This window comes from Brachyhypopomus gauderio, chromosome 2, assembly GCF_052324685.1.
Source record: "Brachyhypopomus gauderio isolate BG-103 chromosome 2, BGAUD_0.2, whole genome shotgun sequence".
NCBI lineage: Eukaryota > Metazoa > Chordata > Actinopteri > Gymnotiformes > Hypopomidae > Brachyhypopomus > Brachyhypopomus gauderio.
The window spans coordinates 4061206-4081656 of NC_135212.1; the positions used below are offsets into that span (position 1 = coordinate 4061206).

The 20451-nt window shown below is 43.8% G+C and overlaps 2 protein-coding genes across 3 annotated transcripts; one reads left to right on the forward strand and one right to left on the reverse strand.

The window, feature by feature from the left end:
• Positions 1-194: 194 nt before the first annotated feature.
• On the forward strand, positions 195-7866 carry LOC143484294 (cytohesin-2-like). 2 transcript variants are annotated; one of them, XM_076982958.1, is made up of 14 exons: positions 195-338; positions 765-955; positions 1686-1768; positions 2083-2147; positions 3396-3462; positions 4086-4204; positions 4324-4404; positions 4667-4779; positions 4999-5147; positions 5513-5624; positions 5846-5922; positions 6049-6120; positions 6715-6869; positions 7047-7866. In XM_076982958.1, the coding sequence occupies exons 2-14, from the start codon at positions 916-918 to the stop codon at positions 7129-7131; spliced, it is 1218 nt and encodes a 405-aa protein (XP_076839073.1). In that variant the 5' UTR covers positions 195-338; positions 765-915; the 3' UTR covers positions 7132-7866. The 2 variants fall into 2 exon arrangements, with proteins under 2 accessions (XP_076839073.1, XP_076839079.1); XM_076982964.1 differs by having other exon boundaries at positions 1695-1768.
• On the reverse strand, positions 7763-20384 carry LOC143484256 (protein FAM83F-like). Its single transcript, XM_076982894.1, has 5 exons — positions 19827-20384; positions 14433-14600; positions 12436-12557; positions 11361-12286; positions 7763-9090 (listed from the first exon to the last, which is right to left on the reverse strand). The coding sequence occupies exons 1-5, from the start codon at positions 20292-20294 to the stop codon at positions 9041-9043; spliced, it is 1734 nt and encodes a 577-aa protein (XP_076839009.1). The 5' UTR covers positions 20295-20384; the 3' UTR covers positions 7763-9040.
• Between the last annotated feature and the right edge of the window lie 67 nt (positions 20385-20451).

Sequence of the window (20451 nt, forward strand, 5' to 3'; positions counted from 1 at the left end):
TTTAGGTTTATAAATATGAACATAAATTATGAGCCTTCAGTTCAGTATTGAAGTTCAACAATACCGTTCAATATTAAAGTTATGATAATTTAATATAGCAGTGAAGTGATTGAGTATATTTTGTAGGTCAGTGTGTGTGTGCAAGAGAGAGAGAGAGAGAGAGAGAGAGTGAGAGAGAGAGAGAGAACGAGAGAGAGAGAGCGAGAGAGTGAGAGAGAGAGAGAGCAGTGTTGGTTCCCGGTGTTACCCTATTGTTCATTCGCATCACTCTATTGGTCGCACGTTTACATGAACGTCCCTTGGCTGTATAGTCGGACAGTGAGAGTTGAGCCATGAAGGTAAGCAAACATTTTGCTGACGTTTTTTCTGCACATTTGATGTTGCTTTGAAACAATACACATAAAAAGTGTCCAATATCATATATACTATATAAAGACTAGCTATATAACACATATTGTATGACCTATACAATTCTAAGACGAATATACTAACTTATTATATATGAAATGTGTAAAGGGTCATTTGCATAGTCTTGTATTCTATTGCTTGCTTTCTGCTGTACCACTGTATAATTCTGATCATGTAGAAAAGATAGTTTTGTTCATGTAACTGTTTGCACCCATTAGGCTTATCAAATTCATTTGTATCCTTCATCAAGAAATGTACTGTTAAACAGAAGAGGGAATGCGTTTACGTGGAAGTGAAGACAGTTCTGACTATGTGATTTATAGTCAAAAGCTGAGCTTGTACACTAACCCTTCCAGGAGAAACCACAGAGGCTCAAATAGTGCTTCTTCATAACCAAGGCATTATGATGTGGTGATATAAATACATCGGGGAGATTTCTCAGCAGCAGGGCTACTTTAAGTGGCTGGAGTTCCTGTGAGTCGACAGTCCCTCTCCTGATCGTCCAGAATGGGCTCCAAGAGAAAAGACAGTTTCCTTTGGGGAAAAGGTGAGCTAGAAATCTTAACCAACCTCTGTCGACTTCTAGGAGAAATCACATAACGTGTACATAATGTCCAGGTGGGACAGGTCAGGTTTGGGTGATATCCTGAACAGGAAGTGAGGTGATTGACCTGGAAGCAATACAGTGGGACACCTCAGGCTAAGTGGCTCAGTGCCCTGGGCACTGCTTTCCATTTTGAGTACACTAGAGTTTGTTATAGAGTTTGGAATTGAGTTTGAGTTAGAGTTTGGAATAGAGTTTAGAGTTTGGAACATACCTCTCCCCTTGGCCCTTGGCCTGCATTTGACATACAATAATAATATTGTAAAAAATCTATATTATATTATAATATAATATTATAATAAATAATAAATTAAGATGTTGGTTACCATTATAAAGTGCACATCTGTGTCCCTCTTATGAGTGCAATTCTCATGTAATGTTCTCAACTCAAGTGTGAGGAGACGTGAGATGTCTTAACAAACTCGCCTTTGCTTTAGACAGCTCTGAATGACATTCTTACAATACGCCAGTTAACTCACTATAACGTGTTTATGAAAAAAGAGTGTAGGTGAGAATCAAGTGTGGTTCTGAAGTGGGAATCGCAGTAAAGGCAGCAGAGTTCAGAACTGAGCTGAGCCGGGCTCGATGGCATGGAGCCCACAGTCCTCTTGCCCCATTCATGTCCTTCTGATTGCAAGAGGCTACTATGCTAACACACTAATGTCTTCCTAAGCTCCTCCAGATTGTATCCGGGCAGAAAAGAAGCAGACTGAGACCAACCGGATGAACAAGAATAACATTCTAGGTGACATTCAGGTACACACAGCTCCTCGTGCACAACATTGGGGTCTAATACTTTGGCTTGCGACATTTAAATGAACAATGAAAGTTTTGTGCGCTACACTTTCACGTGGTGAATGAAGACCCCAGTTAACTTGATACGGAAACAAAAGAAAGGAGCGACCACATAGTTACGAAGTTTCGCAATAGCATCTGTTTCTGGGGTTTCGCATCTTTGGACGTTGGTGTGCCGTGCGGGCGATTTGACACTTTGATCATCCGTCACCACCGTCTGTAGCTATGCCAACGGCCAGCACCATTCACTCTCGTGCCTTCATTGTGTCTGACAGAAACTCCGGATGGAAATCGAGAACGTTCTGACGGAGATCCACACAATGGAGTCGAACAAGGAGAAGTGAGTATCGGTTCATTGGCCAGCTGCAGAAACAGAGGCCAATCTGAGCATCAGTTCAAGGTCAATAAATTAGGGGCCCTTATTTCAAGGGCTTTTCAGTACTTTGCTTGAACGTTGAAACCTCCACTTACATATGCACTCCACTAACAGAAGGACCATCAGGGTTAGGGAGATGAGGGGTGGTTTGAGGGGTGATGCTGGGATGGGCGTGGATGATGTCTGTAACTGTAAAACGCACGTTGGGTTTAGGTCCACAACAAGATGCAACCAATCTGAAGTGTGTCTCGGTAGCTTCAGTACATATTCAGTACATATTCAGTACATGTTCAGTACATGTTCAGTACATGTTCAGTACATGTTCAGTACATATTCAGTACATATTCAGTACATATTCAGTACATGTTCAGTACATATTCAGTACATGTTCAGTACATGTTCAGTACATATTCAGTACATGTTCAGTACATATTCAGTACATATTCAGTACATGTTCAGTACATATTCAGTACATGTTCAGTACATATTCAGTACATATTCAGTACATGTTCAGTACATGTTCAGTACATGTTCAGTACATATTCAGTACATATTCAGTACATATTCAGTACATGTTCAGTACATGTTCAGTACATATTCAGTACATGTTCAGTACATATTCAGTACATATTCAGTACATGTTCAGTACATGTTCAGTACACATTCACCTGAGGTTGGGTTGTTCTGCTTTTGTGCTCTTTACTGTTTATCTGCAAATTTGTGTTAGTGGGTTAGTGCACACATAAGATAAACAACAGTGTGTATTTACAGCGTGTGAATAAATATATATACACGCATCACATTACGGATCTCATGCATTGCCTTGCAGTTCCGGATATAGCCTATAAGGGGGGAGTGTGTGTCTTGCTTCTCGCACATATCACTGTAAGCATGTGGGTGTTTCCTGTTTCTCTTGTATACTGCTTTTACAAGAAGGAAATGTACCACAAATAGGCCACTATCAAGAGGGAATGTAGATTAAACAGAAGCAGAAAATTATGCAAGACATTGTGTGAAGGCGTCCACTACACACACGGGCACAACCACACAAATCCGTAGCTCAGGGAGTCTCTGACGATGGCATAGATGTCACTAGATAAGCACAAACACAAGCTGCAGTGGTGTACGGAGCCGTTCACACACTCCCCGTTACCACAGTAACCTTGTTAGCCTTTTTATTGGTCTTACTCTGTAAATTGTGTTTTCCATTAGTAAGAATGTCATAAGGACAAAAAGGTTCCAGTGTGGAAAGAAGAAGTTTAACATGGACCCGATAAAGGCAAGTGTCTGACCTAAAGTTCAACAAAGAGTTAAATACAAGGTTATCCCAAATGAAACACAAAGCCCTCAGTAATGTTCTGTCTTGCAATTACTGGCAATTAGAAAGGAAGAGACATATAAAATTGAGAAGAAAATAATCAGAGAGAGAGAGAGAGAGAGAGGCAAGCAAGCAAGCAAACGACAACCACATCCTGTCTTCCAAAAAATAGACACGTTAAAACCACATAGAGAACTTGCCCTATATTTGACAGGACTGTATTTAAGAAAGTATTGCGTCAAATAAGTACTACTCATCAACAGTGCATGAGTATATTGGAATAATGAAGGTTCTCTTAAGGAAAGATGCCTGCCAGTTTTCCCAGTCATGAACATACTGCTGTATTAGAAAAGGTCGATCTGCACTGTAGGATATGGAGTATGTGTTGAGGATGTGAAGACCAAGAATCTCAGTGTAATGGAAACTGTAACGTAATGGAAATTGTACAAATGAGTGAAAAATTCATCCACCATCTTCACATGATCATACTGATCATACAGTTGTGTTCATACTTTGGGGTTCAGTGATTTCATTGGTCTCATCATGTTACAGTTGAGTTCATCACCTGTGTCTTCTTGGTACAGGGAATCAAGTACCTGCTGGATAATGACCTTCTGGTGAACTCCCCGGAGGATATTGCAGAGTTCCTGTACAAAGAGGAGGGCCTCAATAAAACAGCTATCGGCAACTATCTTGGAGAAAGGTACATTGATGGCATCACACTGATAATAAGGACGGTCGTTAAAGTGAATCTGTGTTCTATGAAATGACATCACTATCATGTACATTATTGAGTATTATTGTGTGATTTTGTGCCCATAGGGATGAATTCCACCTTAAGATCCTGAAATCTTTTGTTGATCTCCATGAGTTCTCAGACCTGAACCTGGTGCAGGCCCTGAGGTGGGTAAAGAGACCTGTCTTGTCTTGTTGCCCAAAACTGGGACTGATCACTGAATGCAATGAATATCCCAGAATGGCTTTTTGCTCGTTCCTGTCCCTGACCCTGGTCCTTGTCCTGATTCTGGTCCTGGTCCTGATCCTGATCCTGATCCTGATCCTGGTTCTGGTCCTGGTCCTGATCCTGATTCTGGTCCTGGTCCTGATCCTGGTCCTGACCCTGGTCCTGGTCCTGGTCCTGATCCATGGTCTTGGCCGACCGCAGACAGTTCTTGTGGAGCTTCCGGCTCCCCGGTGAAGCTCAGAAGATTGATCGCATGATGGAGGCTTTTGCGCAGCGGTACTGCAGCTGCAACATGGGAGTGTTCCAGTCTACAGGTAAGGAGGGCACCACCTTGGCACCACCTCCATGGGCAACCCTTTGGGTGGAGCTCACTCTCCGGGGCGCCTGTCCAAGCTCAGACCTACTTCAGTCTTCTCACTGCACAGATGGGCCTCATTTCGATAGGGGTGGAAATCACAATTGACAATTTGGCAGCGTAACGTAACTTTGATTGCTGAGGCCTGACGCCACACCTGCGTCTGTCTTCCTGTCAGACACCTGCTACATCCTGTCGTTCGCCATCATCATGCTGAACACCAGCCTGCACAACCCCAACGTGAAGGACAAGACGCCACTCGAACGCTTCATCAGCATGAACCGCGGCATCAACAACAAAGAGGACCTGCCCAGCGACCTGCTCACAGTAAAGAGGGGGGGAGGGGCGTGGGGGGGAGGGGGGACCTGCCCAGCGACCTGCTCACAGTAAAGAGGGGGGGAGGGGCGTGGGGTGGAGGGGGGACCTGCCCAACGACCTGCTCACAGTAAAGAGGGGGGGAGGGGCGTGGGGGGAGGGGGGACCTGCCCAACGACCTGCTCACAGTAAAGAGGGGGGGAGGGGCGTGGGGGGGAGGACTTGCCCAGCGACCTGCTCACAGTAAAGAGGGGGGGAGGGGCGTGTTGGGGGGGGGGGGGGGGGGGGAGTGGTTTGACCAAACTTGGTGGGAAAATGTGAAAATGTCAAAGCCATGATCTGTATCCGTGACTTCAGTTTGTGGTGGTTTCTTTTAGAAACTGTACGAGAGCATTAAGAGTGAACCCTTTAAGATCCCGGAGGATGATGGTAATGATCTCACTCACACCTTCTTCAATCCGGATCGTGAGGGCTGGCTTATGAAAGAGGGTGAGTGGGCAGCTCCATACGATCCATGTGTGGACATGGTCTTCTTCTGCCCAACATGCACTCCGGCTTTTAGTTAATAAAGTTAACTTCTTCACCTAATAATGGTAATAAATTAGTAATTACTTAACCACCTATCATTTTATGTATATTTCCTGTGATGATGAATGATGTAATATTTTACATCATCATGTACATCATTTGACACGTATGCGCCTACATAGGGGGCAGAGTGAAAACATGGAAGAGGAGGTGGTTCATTTTGACTGACAGTTGTCTGTACTATTTCCAGTACACCACAGTGAGTATGATCTCTATCTTTTATCTGTTGTGATCTCTTATTACCAAACTTGCAATACAAGCAGGGAATTCGTAAATGAGCACAGCAAATGTAATGACTAACATGGATTCACTTGTGCTTATCTAGGACAAAGAGCCTAAAGGGATAATCCCCCTGGAGAACCTGAGCGTGAGAGAGGTGGACGACCCACACAAACAGGTACTGCCCCACGCCAGCACCAGGGCCGCTTCTGGTCATTTTGCGGTCCCAAACGTGCGGGGGCTGCCTCGGCCTGCTTCCAGTGACCTTCCGCCCACTGTGACCGTCACTGTGGCCCTGACCACACTCGTCTCATACAGCCTAGGAAAGGCTTAAATACCATCTGATTTGTGAAAGCCATGTATGTTGGACGCGAGGTCTTCTGAACTCCAGAAGCAGGGTTAGGCCCCCTGATTTCAAGTTTCATAACAGAAGTGGAAACATCTCAGCAGTACTAAAAGTCCACGGGGCGGGAGGTTTGAGAGTGGTTTGAGTGAGAACAGCAGGGCGGAGCTGTAGGAGCTCCTGTTGTGATTCTACGTATATGAGTCAGCGCCTCTCCGGCCCAGGTGCCATTGAGATAATGACTGAAAATGTTTACACGTGATCAGAGTTTAACCTTTAGTGCAGTGGCGGATTTGAGGTAATCTTCGTGTGTGTGTGTCTGTGTGTCTGAGGGCACGGGGTACCGAAAATGCTTGTTTTCACAAATGGATGACTGTGTGTGTGTTTGTGTGTGTGTGTGTGTGTGTGTGTGTGTGTGTGTGTGTGCAGTTCTGTCTGGAGCTCTTCATCCCTCACAGTAAAGGCCAGATGATAAAGGCGTGTAAGACTGATCCGGATGGGAGAGTGGTGGTGGGAAAACATCAGTCTTACCGTATCAGTGCCTCCTGTGCCACGGAGCGTTCTGATTGGATCAAAGCCATCAGGTAGCGACCTGCATTACCATCGACTGCACCCACACACCACCCACACCACCCACCAACCTCGTGCACCTCTGCACAATGCTTAGCACGCACTAACTGGCCGGTTCCTGAAAAGCCTCCAATACACCCAGAACCAATCAAATCTAATCACATTGTCGGACCCTCTTTCTCGACCTTCAGAGCGTGCGTCACCAAGGACCCCGTCTACGACCTGGTGTCCAGCCGCAGAAAGAAAGTGATCAGCAGTGGCAGCGAGAGTTCCTGAAAATACATCTCGCCCTTTTCAAACGTGTTTCAACACGCACCTGCTCAGGTGTGCCCGGCTCTCGGCTACTGACTCATTGACTGAGGAAGGCCTGAGGCCTTTTCTTCTGGAGCACCTTCATCAGAGAGCGAAACGCTGTGGATCCACTCAGAGTCCATGTCATGACCTGTCACCTCACAGTTCTCTCTAACTGCATCCTGCAGTTCGTCTGGGTATGAAGGCCTACAGAGATGTGTGAAATAATTTAAATATATATTTTTTATATAAAACACGAAAAAAATCAATACACCCCAGTAGCAGAGTTCCCTAGCAGTCAACAGAGTTTCACTTCCACTTTGCTAAATATTCACATCCGCTAAAATGCTATGTGCTCTCACAAAGTAATGGTAATACACTGTGGATAGTAGATGAACAGTTATTGTAATTTGTTTATTATTGATTTTTGCTTTATTTTCCAAACTTTTGAGTGTTGAATGCTTTTACTTGTTTGGGCATTTTCATTTGACTATGAAATAATTATGTTTTTGATATTTTTTTGATGTTATCATTTATTTTTAATGTTAAAATTACAAGAATAGAATGTTTAGGTTACAATTTAACAAATACGTTATTTTGTGAATAGTTATTTTGTGAATAGTCTTGCTTAATTTATTAAAAATTACTTTAATTTCATTGTAAACTGTAAACCCTTCCAAATCCTTCTTAACAAAGCTGTAATAAACTGTAATTATATTGACGTCCTCACTCATTTAACCATTTCAAGGAAGCAATTGTGATGAATATATCAAAACTGTCCAAGAAATCCAAAAAAGTAATCCCTGCATGAGTAGAACAAATACTTCACCAGCAGGGGGCAACATTCCTCCAACTGCAAGCAGCTTCAATACTGACACATGACCTACATTTGCTACCAGTTGTGATGTTATATACTTATATTTCTCATTACAGTCTCAAATTCTTATTTACATTCTCATTAAATAGAACATCATATAGGGAATAATATAGTCTTCACAAAATGTATTGCATGGTAGGCTCAGAAGAAGGTTGAGAAGAATGCAAGTGGTTTTGAAGAGCGTTCTGAAAGACGCTCTTTCTTTTCGGGAAGGGAGCAAGCGCCTCTGCAAAAAACCAAAGTGCGCTTGTGGTCTACAGCAGCAAGCTCCTTTCTTCCTGCGTGTCACTTCCTGGTGCTCTAGCTCACTCTGCTGCTTGTTTCCTGTGCCCTCTACATGTGTTTCCTCTGCTTCAGCACACGGTCCAGGCCCTCTGGATCTGCAGGACGGCATCAACCACCATTTCCTCCATATCGCACAAGGTGGAATTCATAGGTAATTTGTGCAAGAAAGCACAAGAGTTCTACATGTTTTTGGAAAACCAGAAAAAAAACAAAAAAAAAAAAACAAACGGCATGTGTGTTTGAGCAGGATATACAGGAGGAATCTTGTGCTCAAACAAGGGCGTGGATTAATGTACCGCCACACCTACTGCACTTCACCCAGCGCCAAGCTTTAAAAAAAGAATGCATTCTCTGTAATGCATTTTCATCATAGCAGTATTGCAAACCTGAATTGACATTTTGTGGAAGCCGGCACTGTGCTGGGTTATCTTTGCTTTCAGTTCGTCGTATCTCTTATGCATCTACACCTCGTCTTCGCCAGACACTTTATGGCATTTCATGAAAACAAATAACAAATAATAAACAACCATGACCTTTCTGAAGGTCCAAGGAACCTTTTTATTGTCTGCAATAAAAAAATCTATAAAACAAAAACAGATCACAAAAGGAATCAAATGATTGTGAATTTAAATAAAACAATACACAACATACATTGCATCCAATTCATTCAAACATTCATATAGCCTCTCAAAGGCAACGAGAAAGACCATGGTAAACTCCAAACCATTGATCTCATGACTGAATACAGGTCTTCTTGTGGTTCTGCCTACGCCCTCTTGAGCCTAAGGAGAGACAAAGACAGGGTCAGACACAAAGGCTGCATTATTCAAACTTGCCACAAGAGATCAGGTGACCACATTACCAAGTCTCCAATCACAGGCATCAGTTCGGTCAGCTCCTAGAAGTCTACGCGTGCTAAACTAAAGTTGAGCAAATGAGCAACACACACAAACCAGCGGCTCTAACCCTAACCCTGCCAGTCCCATCTGTAACCCTAACCCTGCCAGTCCCATCTGTAACCCTAACACTGTCAGCACCATCCCTAACCCTGCCAGTCCCATCTGTAACCCTAACCCTGCCAGTCCCATCTGTAACCCTAACCCTGCCAGTCCCATCTGTAACCCCAACACTGTCAGCACCATCCCTAACCCTGCCAGTCCCATCTGTAACCCTAACCCTGCCAGTCCCATCTGTAACCCTAACACTGTCAGCACCATCCCTAACCCCATCAGTCATATCCCTAACCCCATCAGTCATATCCCTAACCATAACCCTGTCAGCACCATCCCTAACCCCATCAGTCATATCCCTAACCCCATCAGTCATATCCCTAACCATAACCCTGTCAGCACCATCCCTAACCTTATCAGTCCTATCCCTAACCCCATCAGTCATATCCCTAACCATAACCCTGTCAGCACCAACCCTAACCCCATCAGTCATATCCCTAACCATAACCCTGTCAGCACCAACCCTAACCCTATCAGTCATATCCCTAACCCCATCAGTCATATCCCTAACCCCATCAGTCATATCCCTAACCCCATCAGTCATATCCCTAACCATAACCCTGTCAGCACCAACCCTAACTCTATCAGTCATATCCCTAACCCCATCAGTCATATCCCTAACCATAACCCTGTCAGCACCAACCCTAACCCTATCAGTCATATCCCTAACCCCATCAGTCATATCCCTAACCCCATCAGTCATATCCCTAACCATAACCCTGTCAGCACCATCCCTAACCCTATCAGTCATATCCCTAACCCCATCAGTCATATCCCTAACCATAACCCTGTCAGCACCAACCCTAACCCTATCAGTCATATCCCTAACCCTATCAGTCATATCCCTAACCCCATCAGTCATATCCCTAACCATAACCCTGTCAGCACCAACCCTAACCCTATCAGTCATATCCCTAACCCCATCAGTCATATCCCTAACCCCATCAGTCATATCCCTAACCATAACCCTGTCAGCACCATCCCTAACCCTATCAGTCATATCCCTAACCCCATCAGTCATATCCCTAACCATAACCCTGTCAGCACCAACCCTAACCCTATCAGTCATATCCCTAACCCCATCAGTCATATCCCTAACCATAACCCTGTCAGCACCAACCCTAACCCCATCAGTCATATCCCTAACCATAACCCTGTCAGCACCAACCCTAACCCTATCAGTCATATCCCTAACCCCATCAGTCATATCCCTAACCCCATCAGTCATATCCCTAACCCCATCAGTCATATCCCTAACCATAACCCTGTCAGCACCAACCCTAACTCTATCAGTCATATCCCTAACCCCATCAGTCATATCCCTAACCATAACCCTGTCAGCACCAACCCTAACCCTATCAGTCATATCCCTAACCCCATCAGTCATATCCCTAACCCCATCAGTCATATCCCTAACCATAACCCTGTCAGCACCATCCCTAACCCTATCAGTCATATCCCTAACCCCATCAGTCATATCCCTAACCATAACCCTGTCAGCACCAACCCTAACCCTATCAGTCATATCCCTAACCCTATCAGTCATATCCCTAACCCCATCAGTCATATCCCTAACCATAACCCTGTCAGCACCAACCCTAACCCTATCAGTCATATCCCTAACCCCATCAGTCATATCCCTAACCCCATCAGTCATATCCCTAACCATAACCCTGTCAGCACCATCCCTAACCCTATCAGTCATATCCCTAACCCCATCAGTCATATCCCTAACCATAACCCTGTCAGCACCAACCCTAACCCTATCAGTCATATCCCTAACCCCATCAGTCATATCCCTAACCATAACCCTGTCAGCACCAACCCTAACCCTATCAGTCATATCCCTAACCCCATCAGTCATATCCCTAACCATAACCCTGTCAGCACCAACCCTAACCCTATCAGTCATATCCCTAACCCTAACCCTAACCCTCTCAGTCCCATCCCCTTGCATTACAAATGATAACAAGTCCTGTTATGAGTCTCGTTACTGAGGTGGGATTGGACTAATGTAAAAATCTAAAATCAAGAACCCATACCGTCATCCTCTGCTGTGTTGAGGGTCAACAGAGATATGCTTCTTTGACCTAGTTTGGAGGCCTTCTTGTCCTTTTTGAACTTCAGTGCACTTGGCTTTTCAACGATGACGTACGTGCCGTCGATGTCCGTCATGCTGTCGTGCTCTGGAATGTCATGCAAAGGAGAAGAGGTCACGGTCTTGGGCCGTTCCTCAGGCGGGACTTCCTTCACTGGACTCTTAGACACCTCCTTGGAGTGATTGGCCAATGAAATGTCCTTGCTCGGACTGCCAGGCATTGGTTGGCTTTGTCCAGGCATTTTAGAATCTGAAATATGGTTTGCTGTCCTTAATTCTGGGCTTTGATTGGGTGACCTGCTTTTGAGGAAAAGCCGGAAGGAACTACGCTGTTTTTTCAAACTGAACGGAGAAGAATTCTTTGGCCCCTTAACTTTGTCTCCCTTATTCTCACTTGTCTCTTCTGGGGATTTAGGTGGCTGTGGGGCCGTGCCATTTAGTTGTTCATTACTGCTCTCACTTGGCTGAAGTAATTTCTCAATGTTACTTCCTGCGTTCTGCCCAACGTACTCCCTCAGCTTGGTGAGATCTTGCAGGGATCCAGTAAGTCCAAGACTGTTGCCCACCACCAGTGCATACTTGGGATTATGGTACTTATGGGCAGGCACCTTAAGGTTGACCTGCTTGGAGTCCTCCAGAGAGACCTGGAAGCGGGAGGTGGACACTGGCAACACTGGCTTGCTTGGAGCAGCAGGGGCCTTCACCACTGGGGCAGGCATGGGGGGCTTGGTGATGTGGAACTCGCGGTAGAGATCCACTTTGTCTGACACGGCGTATAGCTCTCGGAAGTCGTGGTCAAAGAAGTCCACAACTTGGCCTGACATGACCGTGATGGTGTTGCGGTTCATCCGAGAAGACGTCCACGTGAAGCTGCACAGTGTGACGAAACAAACGAGTGGATGAACGGATGAATTAATGAATGATACAGCAATGGAGATATAACTATCAGAAATAGATGCTGGTTAAACAAATTGTTATAGGTGGAATCAGTGGTGAATGTATGAGTCTTAGATACTAACCTATATGAACCAAACATCACCTTATCTCCATCAATTAGCATGTATTTTGAGCACATGGCTCCTGGAAGCTTGCCAAACGACAGCGCCATGCCAGAGCCCTTCACCATACGTACCCGCAGGTTCTGTAAAGGGAGGACCGGCAAGTCAGAAATCGGTTTCACCCACACTGCAGTAGGCCATAATGTTTGAAACACGGAGAAGGAAGCACTAAGTTTTGACTGTAGGTGTGAAATGTGTCTCATTTAAGCAAACATCTAAAGGAAAGTCGGTAACAAAGTTGTGTGTACACACACACACACACACACACACACAGGTAGATGATGCATATATATCCTGGATGAGAGAAATGAAAAAGCGAAAGTCTAAGTGTAGGAGAAAGAAGAAACGATGAGAAAGATCAGGAAAGGGACAAGCAAACCACTGGCACGAAACCAGTGTGAAAGAGGCCAGAAGATACCACAGATCCTTCAGATCCTTCTCCCTCTACCCCCACTTTCCAGAAACCAGATCGGGCTGCTTTCAGTCACAGTTCTCGGACTCCACGCAGGTCCCCGTTTGAGTACTCGAGCACTAAAGTGAGAGCACGTCTCAGCCTGGCGGGCCAGGTCAGCTCTCCAGACCTCAGGCCCAGGTGGGCATGCGCGCTTGGGTGGATCAGAGTTAAGTGGGGCACGCCTCAGGAATACCGTGTCATTTACACAGCAGAGAGTCCTACAAGTGTACACAGGGGATTCAGAGGTAAACTGAAACCTTGAAACAACAATTGCATGACGAAGCATTTGTCAAGACAGCAAACTTGAAGAGGTCGCGGTCACCCACGGGGTGTGTTAATGTGTCCCATGAGAAATGGGATCAGCTTTGTTTACCATGACAAATCGGAATTTCCACACTCTTCTAGCTAAGGTCTGAGAAGAAGGTTATGTGTTCTTGTGCTGTTACACACCCATGATATGTTGATAACACCTATTTTCTAAGCTTATATTTGCACATCGCTCTAGCACAAGAGACACAAAAAACATATCCTGATTTTCTTTGGTGCTACAAAACACTTTACAGTCATTCTCAACTGTATGTACACATTTTAGAAACTGGATCTCTGCTATAAAATACCTGAACAAGGGTGAACAAGGCTCTCAAACCCTTTTTGAAAGCCCTCATATACAGCAGTATAGTGGCTACTTTGTACAGCTGCACACACAGTCCTTATGATGCAGTACTGTAAAGAATTTAAAATCATAACATGATTTTTCAATGCTTGTCCAGAGTCCTGGTGATGTTGATAGTATTCTGAACACATGTGACTGCTTCATACTCCAACTGTGGTTGACAGCATTTCTAACAGCATCATTGTCATCATTCATTTAGCACACATCTGTTTATATTTTGTTTGCTGTCTGCTTAGTCTTTCTCCTCTTTGCCCTCTAACTCTGTCTCTTCCTCTCTCATTTTCCCAAACTTTCCCCAAAACTAGTTACTGTTACTATTACTTCCTTGTTACTGTTAGTTACTGTTACTTCCTGTAACTGGAGGGCGACTTGATGAACACTATCTGAAGATGCATGGATGCGCAAAAATATTCTCATCTACTAAAGGGGGGCACGGCAGAAAAAGTTTGGGAACCACTGCTTTAGCTCATACCTGTCTGGCTTTGCAACCTATATGAAAAATAAAATAACAAAAATAACAGAACTTACTGACTCTGAAACGCACTTTCTCTCTTAGTGATAGCAGCACCGTGGCATGAGAGCTGTGTGAGACGTGAGCCGTGACCCTGAGCATTGCGTGCAAACTGGCACAAAGTGTCTATGGGGTGTGAGTCAAGGGTTAGAAAATGAGAAAGAACAGGGATAGTGAAAACACAAGCACACGCACGATCACGATCACGATCACGCACAAACGCACATATATATACTGTATATGCATATATATGTACCGTATATACATATACACATATATACATGTAAAATGTCTCTTTTCTTCTTCTTCTTGAAGCTCACCCGCAGGTGCTGTGCAGAGATGTGAAGGCGGCTGCACATGTCCAGGAAGTGGGGCAGGCCCCTCTCCTCCAGCAGCAGGTACACAGCTACACCCCGCTTAGACGCCGCATCCAATAGATCCTGCAGAATCAGCAGGTCTGTCAGGAGGTCCATGACTACCGCTACCAGCTGTGGACACACACACACACACACACACACACACACACACACACCAGAGGAGTGAGACATCGCTGTCATAAATGATAAAGAGCTACTTTCTAAAGTTTCAAGTATCTGTGGCATCTGTGAGCACAGCCTAATGGTGACGCAGCACTAACTAGCTCCAAATCTCCTCCGTCTTCCCCTTCTCTCCTCACACACCAAACATCCTCAAACCTCCTCAAACCTCCTCCGCCTGCACCTCCCCCTTCACTCCTCACACACCAAACATCCTCAAACCTCTGAGTCTTTCACAAATCTTCTCAACAAACCAGGCGTGCCACAGGGATCCAACAAACGTTGAAGTGAACTCACGAGTGGCGTAGTATTTTAATAGCCTTGAAAAACAGGTTTAAGTGTCGGATTGCCTAAATCTTATTGCTAGCAATATATAACAGCCGAAAAGTTAAAATCGTAAACAGGTTCCTTGGGGTTCCTTGGTTAAGTAACCACACAAAACAGATTTAATTGCCAAAGCTGAGAGAACGCATCAGAAAGGGCAGTGATTACACTCTCATCCACCACTGCAGCCTTCCTGCCTGGAATGTCTGGCTTAGTGACCACTTAACAGCCAGGTGCAACTCTGACTTCATTATTCCCCATCGCAGAACTGGTTTCAAATGGATTGATGTGGGATAAAAATAACTTCTACTACCAGCGCATGCAGAAACACTCCCAGAGATACTCCAGCTCTAAGAAATAATGTCAGGGTTAACTGCTGCATTTCTCTACCTACAAAACATGTAAGGAAGCTGGATTTTGATTTGACATAGGAGTAAAATCCAATCATAAAACAGACTACTAAACTATAGTCTACACTGGAATGGGGCATTATGATACTTTTCCGAATCACATGACGTATGAAGCAGGGTGGTGTGATACTGATGACTTGTCGTCCGCAGTGACGCATTTCCTGAAGCTCATATAAATAAATCAGCTGTTGTGCCACTTGTGTGTCCATACATGTTCACACACACATACATTTTCATACAAACAACCCCCCCCCCCCCCACAACACACAACCATACACTCACTCACACATGCTCACAGACACACAATCATACACATACCATACTGACAGAGGTTCACAGACACCCTTATGTGCTCACATACTCACACACACACTCACACACACACACACACACACACACACACACACACACACACACACACAACCACACTCACACATGCTCACACCTCCACAATCATGTTCACCCAACTCACGATCACACACAACCCCGTGCACATGCTCACACACACACAACCACACTCACACATGCTCACACGCATCCCAACACCTCCATATCAACACAAACGCATAAATGCTCACACCCACAAACACCCACACCCACAAGGTCACACACACTCACAAACACACACACACACACACACACACACACATACATATGTATCCAAAGATTCTTCCATGTGAATTCAAATAATGAATTAATAATATTAACAGTTATGACATAACTACATATAATATTATATTTCATTATAATAATAAGAAGGAATAAACTTTTCTAATTATTCTTTTTTTATTTTAGAGGTTCACAAACATTCGCTGTACAGGTAGTAACTGTTGAAATATTGCAGAAATTAGATAAGTAAACAGTCCTCTCCAAAAGTATTGGATCAGCAAAAGTATTGGAACGGCAGGGCAAATTCCTTTGTTTTTGTTGTTCACTGAAGACAACTGGGCAGGGCCGGAGTGAGCCCCCTTTTCAGCTCAGGAGTTTCATCCCCAAATCCGACACAAAATTAATTTTCCCTCCCAATCGGCCCAAACTAGAGATTGACATGAGCCGGCCCATCGGGAATCCTCCCGAATCTCCCGATTAGCCACTCCGGCACTGCAACTGGGTCAAGAGACGAGTACGAGACAAGAGCTCAGAATTTCATCCTTTATTTCCTGGTATTTATATCTAGATTTGTTGAGCAACTTAGGACACACCAGCCTTTGTTTGAAGCCACACATTTCACAGGTGAGCAAAACTATTAGACCATGTGACTGACAGGTGTTTCTTGTTGACCAGGTGTTCTTTTTTAGGTTGATTGTTCAAATGTTAAATGGCTCTGCATGACTAATCGACATTATTAGCCTGGGTTTATGAAGATGAGGTTAAAGATCAGACATAAAGACCATGGAGCTGCCTATGGGAGAAAAACAAGTCATTTTGAAGATAAGGAAAATCAGAGCCACTGGACAACCATTTGGCATAGCAAGAACAGCAAGAAAAGAAAGAAACTACTTGTGTAGTCATGGCCTGGTGGTTAGGGAACTGGTCTTGTGACCGGAGGGTCGTGGGTTCGATCCCCAGGCCTGATGCCATGACTGAGGTGCCCCTGAGCAAGGCCCTTAACCCTCAATTGCTCACTTGTATAAAAAAATGAGATAAAAATGTAAGTCGCTCTGGATAAGGGCGTCTGCCAAATGCCATAAATGTAAATGTGTACTGAGCAACAGACATTGAACAGGTCGGCCAAGGAGAACAACCATAGTTGATGACAGGAATATTGTGAGAGTTGTGAAAAAACCCCAAAACATCAGTAACATCACGGGTGAAGGTATCACAACCCGCTGTTGGAAGTACACTCAGAAAGCAGAAATATAGAGGCCGTACCACAAGATGCAAACCATTCATCAGCAATAAGGATCTGAAGGCCAGTTTGGTATTTTCAAAGAAGTACAGAGATAAGCACCAAACGTTCTGGAACACAATCTTAGGTACTGATGAAACCAAGATTACCAATGTGATGGAAAGGCCAAAGTGTGAAGACAGAAAGGAACTGCTTATGATCCAAAATACAGAAGCACGGTGGAGGTAACGTCATGGCTTGGGCGGGCATGGTTGGTTCAGGAACAAACTCATAATTGATGATGTAACTAATGATGGCAGCAGCAGAATGAATTCTGGAGTGTACAGAAACATTTTGTCCGGCAATTTATGGAGAAATCCGAACTAATCGGGAGGAAGTTTATCACGCAGCAGGACAATGACCCAAAGCACACTGCAAACAAAACAAAGGACTTCGTCGGGAACGAAAAGTGGAAGGTTTTGGACTGGCCAGCTCTGACCTGTCCTTAACCCAATAGAGGGTGCACTTCACCTCCTGAAGTGGAGACTACAAGGTGAAACTCCACCGAAACAAACAGGTACTGACAGAAGCCTCAGTAGAGGAAGAACGCAGCAGTATCACACGTGAAGAACAGTGATGTCGATGGGGCACAGGCTTCAGGCAAATACAACCAAAGGTCATGCCACCAAATATGAAATATTATTTACTTTAAACATTTTTGTTCCTTTACTTTTGCTGCTCTAAAAATGCTGTGGTCTAATACAAACAGTAATATGTCCTGTCGTTTAACACATCTAGATCTAGATGTTAATACCAGGAAATAAAAGCTTAAATTCTGACCTCTTGTATCATACTCATCTTTTGATCTTTAAACCCAAATGTCTCCAGTGAACAACAAAAATAAAGGATTTTGCCTTGCTGTTTCAATAATTTTGGAAGAGACTGTATGTAAAAAAAAAAAAAAAAAAATTTTAACATATAATAGACAATACTGTAATGCAACTACTGTTAATGAATGACTCTCTTGTCTAGCATAGACCGGTGTTTGTCAACGTAATGATTTGAATGATATTTCTGAGCACACTACTGAGAAATAATCAGAAATAAATTGTCATCATACTAAGGACACTAATGATAAGTCATTGTATTTTTATGATGGCTTTCAAGCTTTTAGTGTTTGCCCTACCACAAAGCTCGGGTATTAGCCTATATAAACTTTCTAATAACAGCTCTAAAAAACTCCATCGTGGTGTGCGTCAAACTCAATAGCAAAATAAACTTGACATCCTTCACGTGGGGTGAGTCACGCAGAGATGAGTTCAGTCCAGGAAGTACAGTATTTTAACCAATGGACAGCATTATTACTACAGGAATAAAATAACAGAAAGTTTAAGACAAGCATTCATTCACCAGTTTTTGAAATATAAAACTGTACAGACACGTTCTTAATAGTTAATGTTACTAACTGTTTAATTAATGTTAGTTAGTTATTAAATATTGATATTATTATTACTGTAATTATTCTTAAGCACTGAAGGGTAACACCAATGAATACACGGTTTTTCCAGTGTAATGAAGTTTATCTGTGGGTTCGTTTCAGTGGCTTTATCACGGCTAACGATGCGACGTGGCCATAGTGGAAGATCTTATGGCATCTTAAAGTCCACAGAGTTCTAGCAGCTGTGGTCCAAATGTGTGGTACATTCACAGACGAGCCCTTGAGATGCATGGAGGAGTTCCTATTAGTTTAGCCTTATTCCATATATGACACGTTATTCTAGGCGTTCACAGTAGCATTTAATCTGTGAGAAATGAACAGTATGATGAGATTTCTGCACGTTGGTACACGTCCCGTCCTTCTGTCCCGGGCTTTTTCTCCTCTCGGGCACTAATTGTAATTACCGCAACGTGTCTCACTTTCTGCTGTTTTACGATTGTGTTTCATTAAATCAGCTTTACATGAGGAAACAAGTAATTCTAAACATTTCTGATTAATCTCATATGTGGAAAAGATCACAGCTATTATTTCATAATGCTATTTAGTCCTTGCGTCCTAATCACTATATTATTAATAAAATATAGTTTTTTTCTAAAATCCTAGGCTACATTATTTGATATTTTTATTTCTTATATATCTTATTAATAATATTTTATTAACTATTTCCTGGACATTGCCTTGTGTTACTGCTCTGAATCAGGGATGTAAATCATTTTCTTCTTTTGAACAAATTTTGTTAAGTGAAAACAAAAGAATAACTAAACTTTAACAAAGATAACTCCCTCACAATCACAAGCCCTTTGCCATTTATGGCTCCTATAAACGTTTATGAGGGCTGCCTGTGTACAAGGCTAGACATTCTCCATCTATCTGTAGCTTGTTATCTCCTTTATTTTACGAATGTCCATTAGGGCAACGGATGGCATCATTAAAGAATATGAAAACCCGAATACCTCGATTCTTCATGATGTGATGATGTATTGCCTAGAACGTAATTTGACAGCATGTGTAACTAAATACTGTGAAGACACCCCTGATGATGACCATGAAAGCCCTACTGTTTAATCACCTGCTGGAATTTCCATGGCCTACCAGAAAGATGCGCAATGTTTGCATACCTTGTTTGACTCTTGTATGAGTCTGCGCACCACCTCTTTGATATGTGGACTGTTCTCTTTGGGTGGATGCGTGTAAACGGACACGCGTGTCACTCCTTTGTAAAATGCGCTGTTCGGCCAGCCTATGTCCAGCGGGGGCACCTCGGTGTCGGACATGGTCGGCCAGTAGGTGGAGTGAACACCTGAGTCCGCGTTGGAGTCGTGGAGCGACCGAGAACCGCACGATTCCGTGTCACTCTCCTTATCATATTCCTGGAAGGTTTCTCGTATCCACTTCACTTCCCTGGCAGAGAGGAAATCCTTGATGTTGTCCTCCTTAAGCCGCATCTTGAAGGCGCCATCTCCATGTTTCAGTAGATGCTCCAGCGCCGCTCGCTGCTCCTCGCTGTAATAAAACTCCGGTTTAGACTCGGGTATCTTCACGTTGATGTTCTCGTCGTCTATACATTTGATCTGAGAATCCGCCATACTCTCCAAGGAGAAACAGTTAGCTCGCGTGCCTTACCCGGAAGAGCGTAGCGCACCTTTACCTGTCCTGTTTAATCGAGACTCAGGTAACGTGTAATTCTATAGCAGCGGCGCGAGGGAGGAGCTACGGAACCTGTAATAGTCTGTGACGACATAT

Excerpts from the sequence above, each read along its gene's own strand:
- LOC143484256 (XM_076982894.1), bottom strand. The coding sequence starts at position 20,294 with ATGGCGGATTCTCAGATCAAATGTATAGACGACGAGAACATCAACGTG. Across the intron at positions 12,558-14,432 it reads TCTCTGCACAGCACCTGCGG|AACCTGCGGGTACGTATGGT; the intron begins GTGAGCTTCAAG and ends CTCCCTTTACAG. Across the intron at positions 12,287-12,435 it reads GTGATGTTTGGTTCATATAG|CTTCACGTGGACGTCTTCTC; the intron begins GTTAGTATCTAA and ends CACACTGTGCAG.
- LOC143484294 (XM_076982958.1), top strand. The coding sequence starts at position 916 with ATGGGCTCCAAGAGAAAAGACAGTTTCCTTTGGGGAAAAG. Across the intron at positions 4,205-4,323 it reads GGCAACTATCTTGGAGAAAG|GGATGAATTCCACCTTAAGA; the intron begins GTACATTGATGG and ends TTGTGCCCATAG. Across the intron at positions 5,923-6,048 it reads ACTATTTCCAGTACACCACA|GACAAAGAGCCTAAAGGGAT; the intron begins GTGAGTATGATC and ends GTGCTTATCTAG.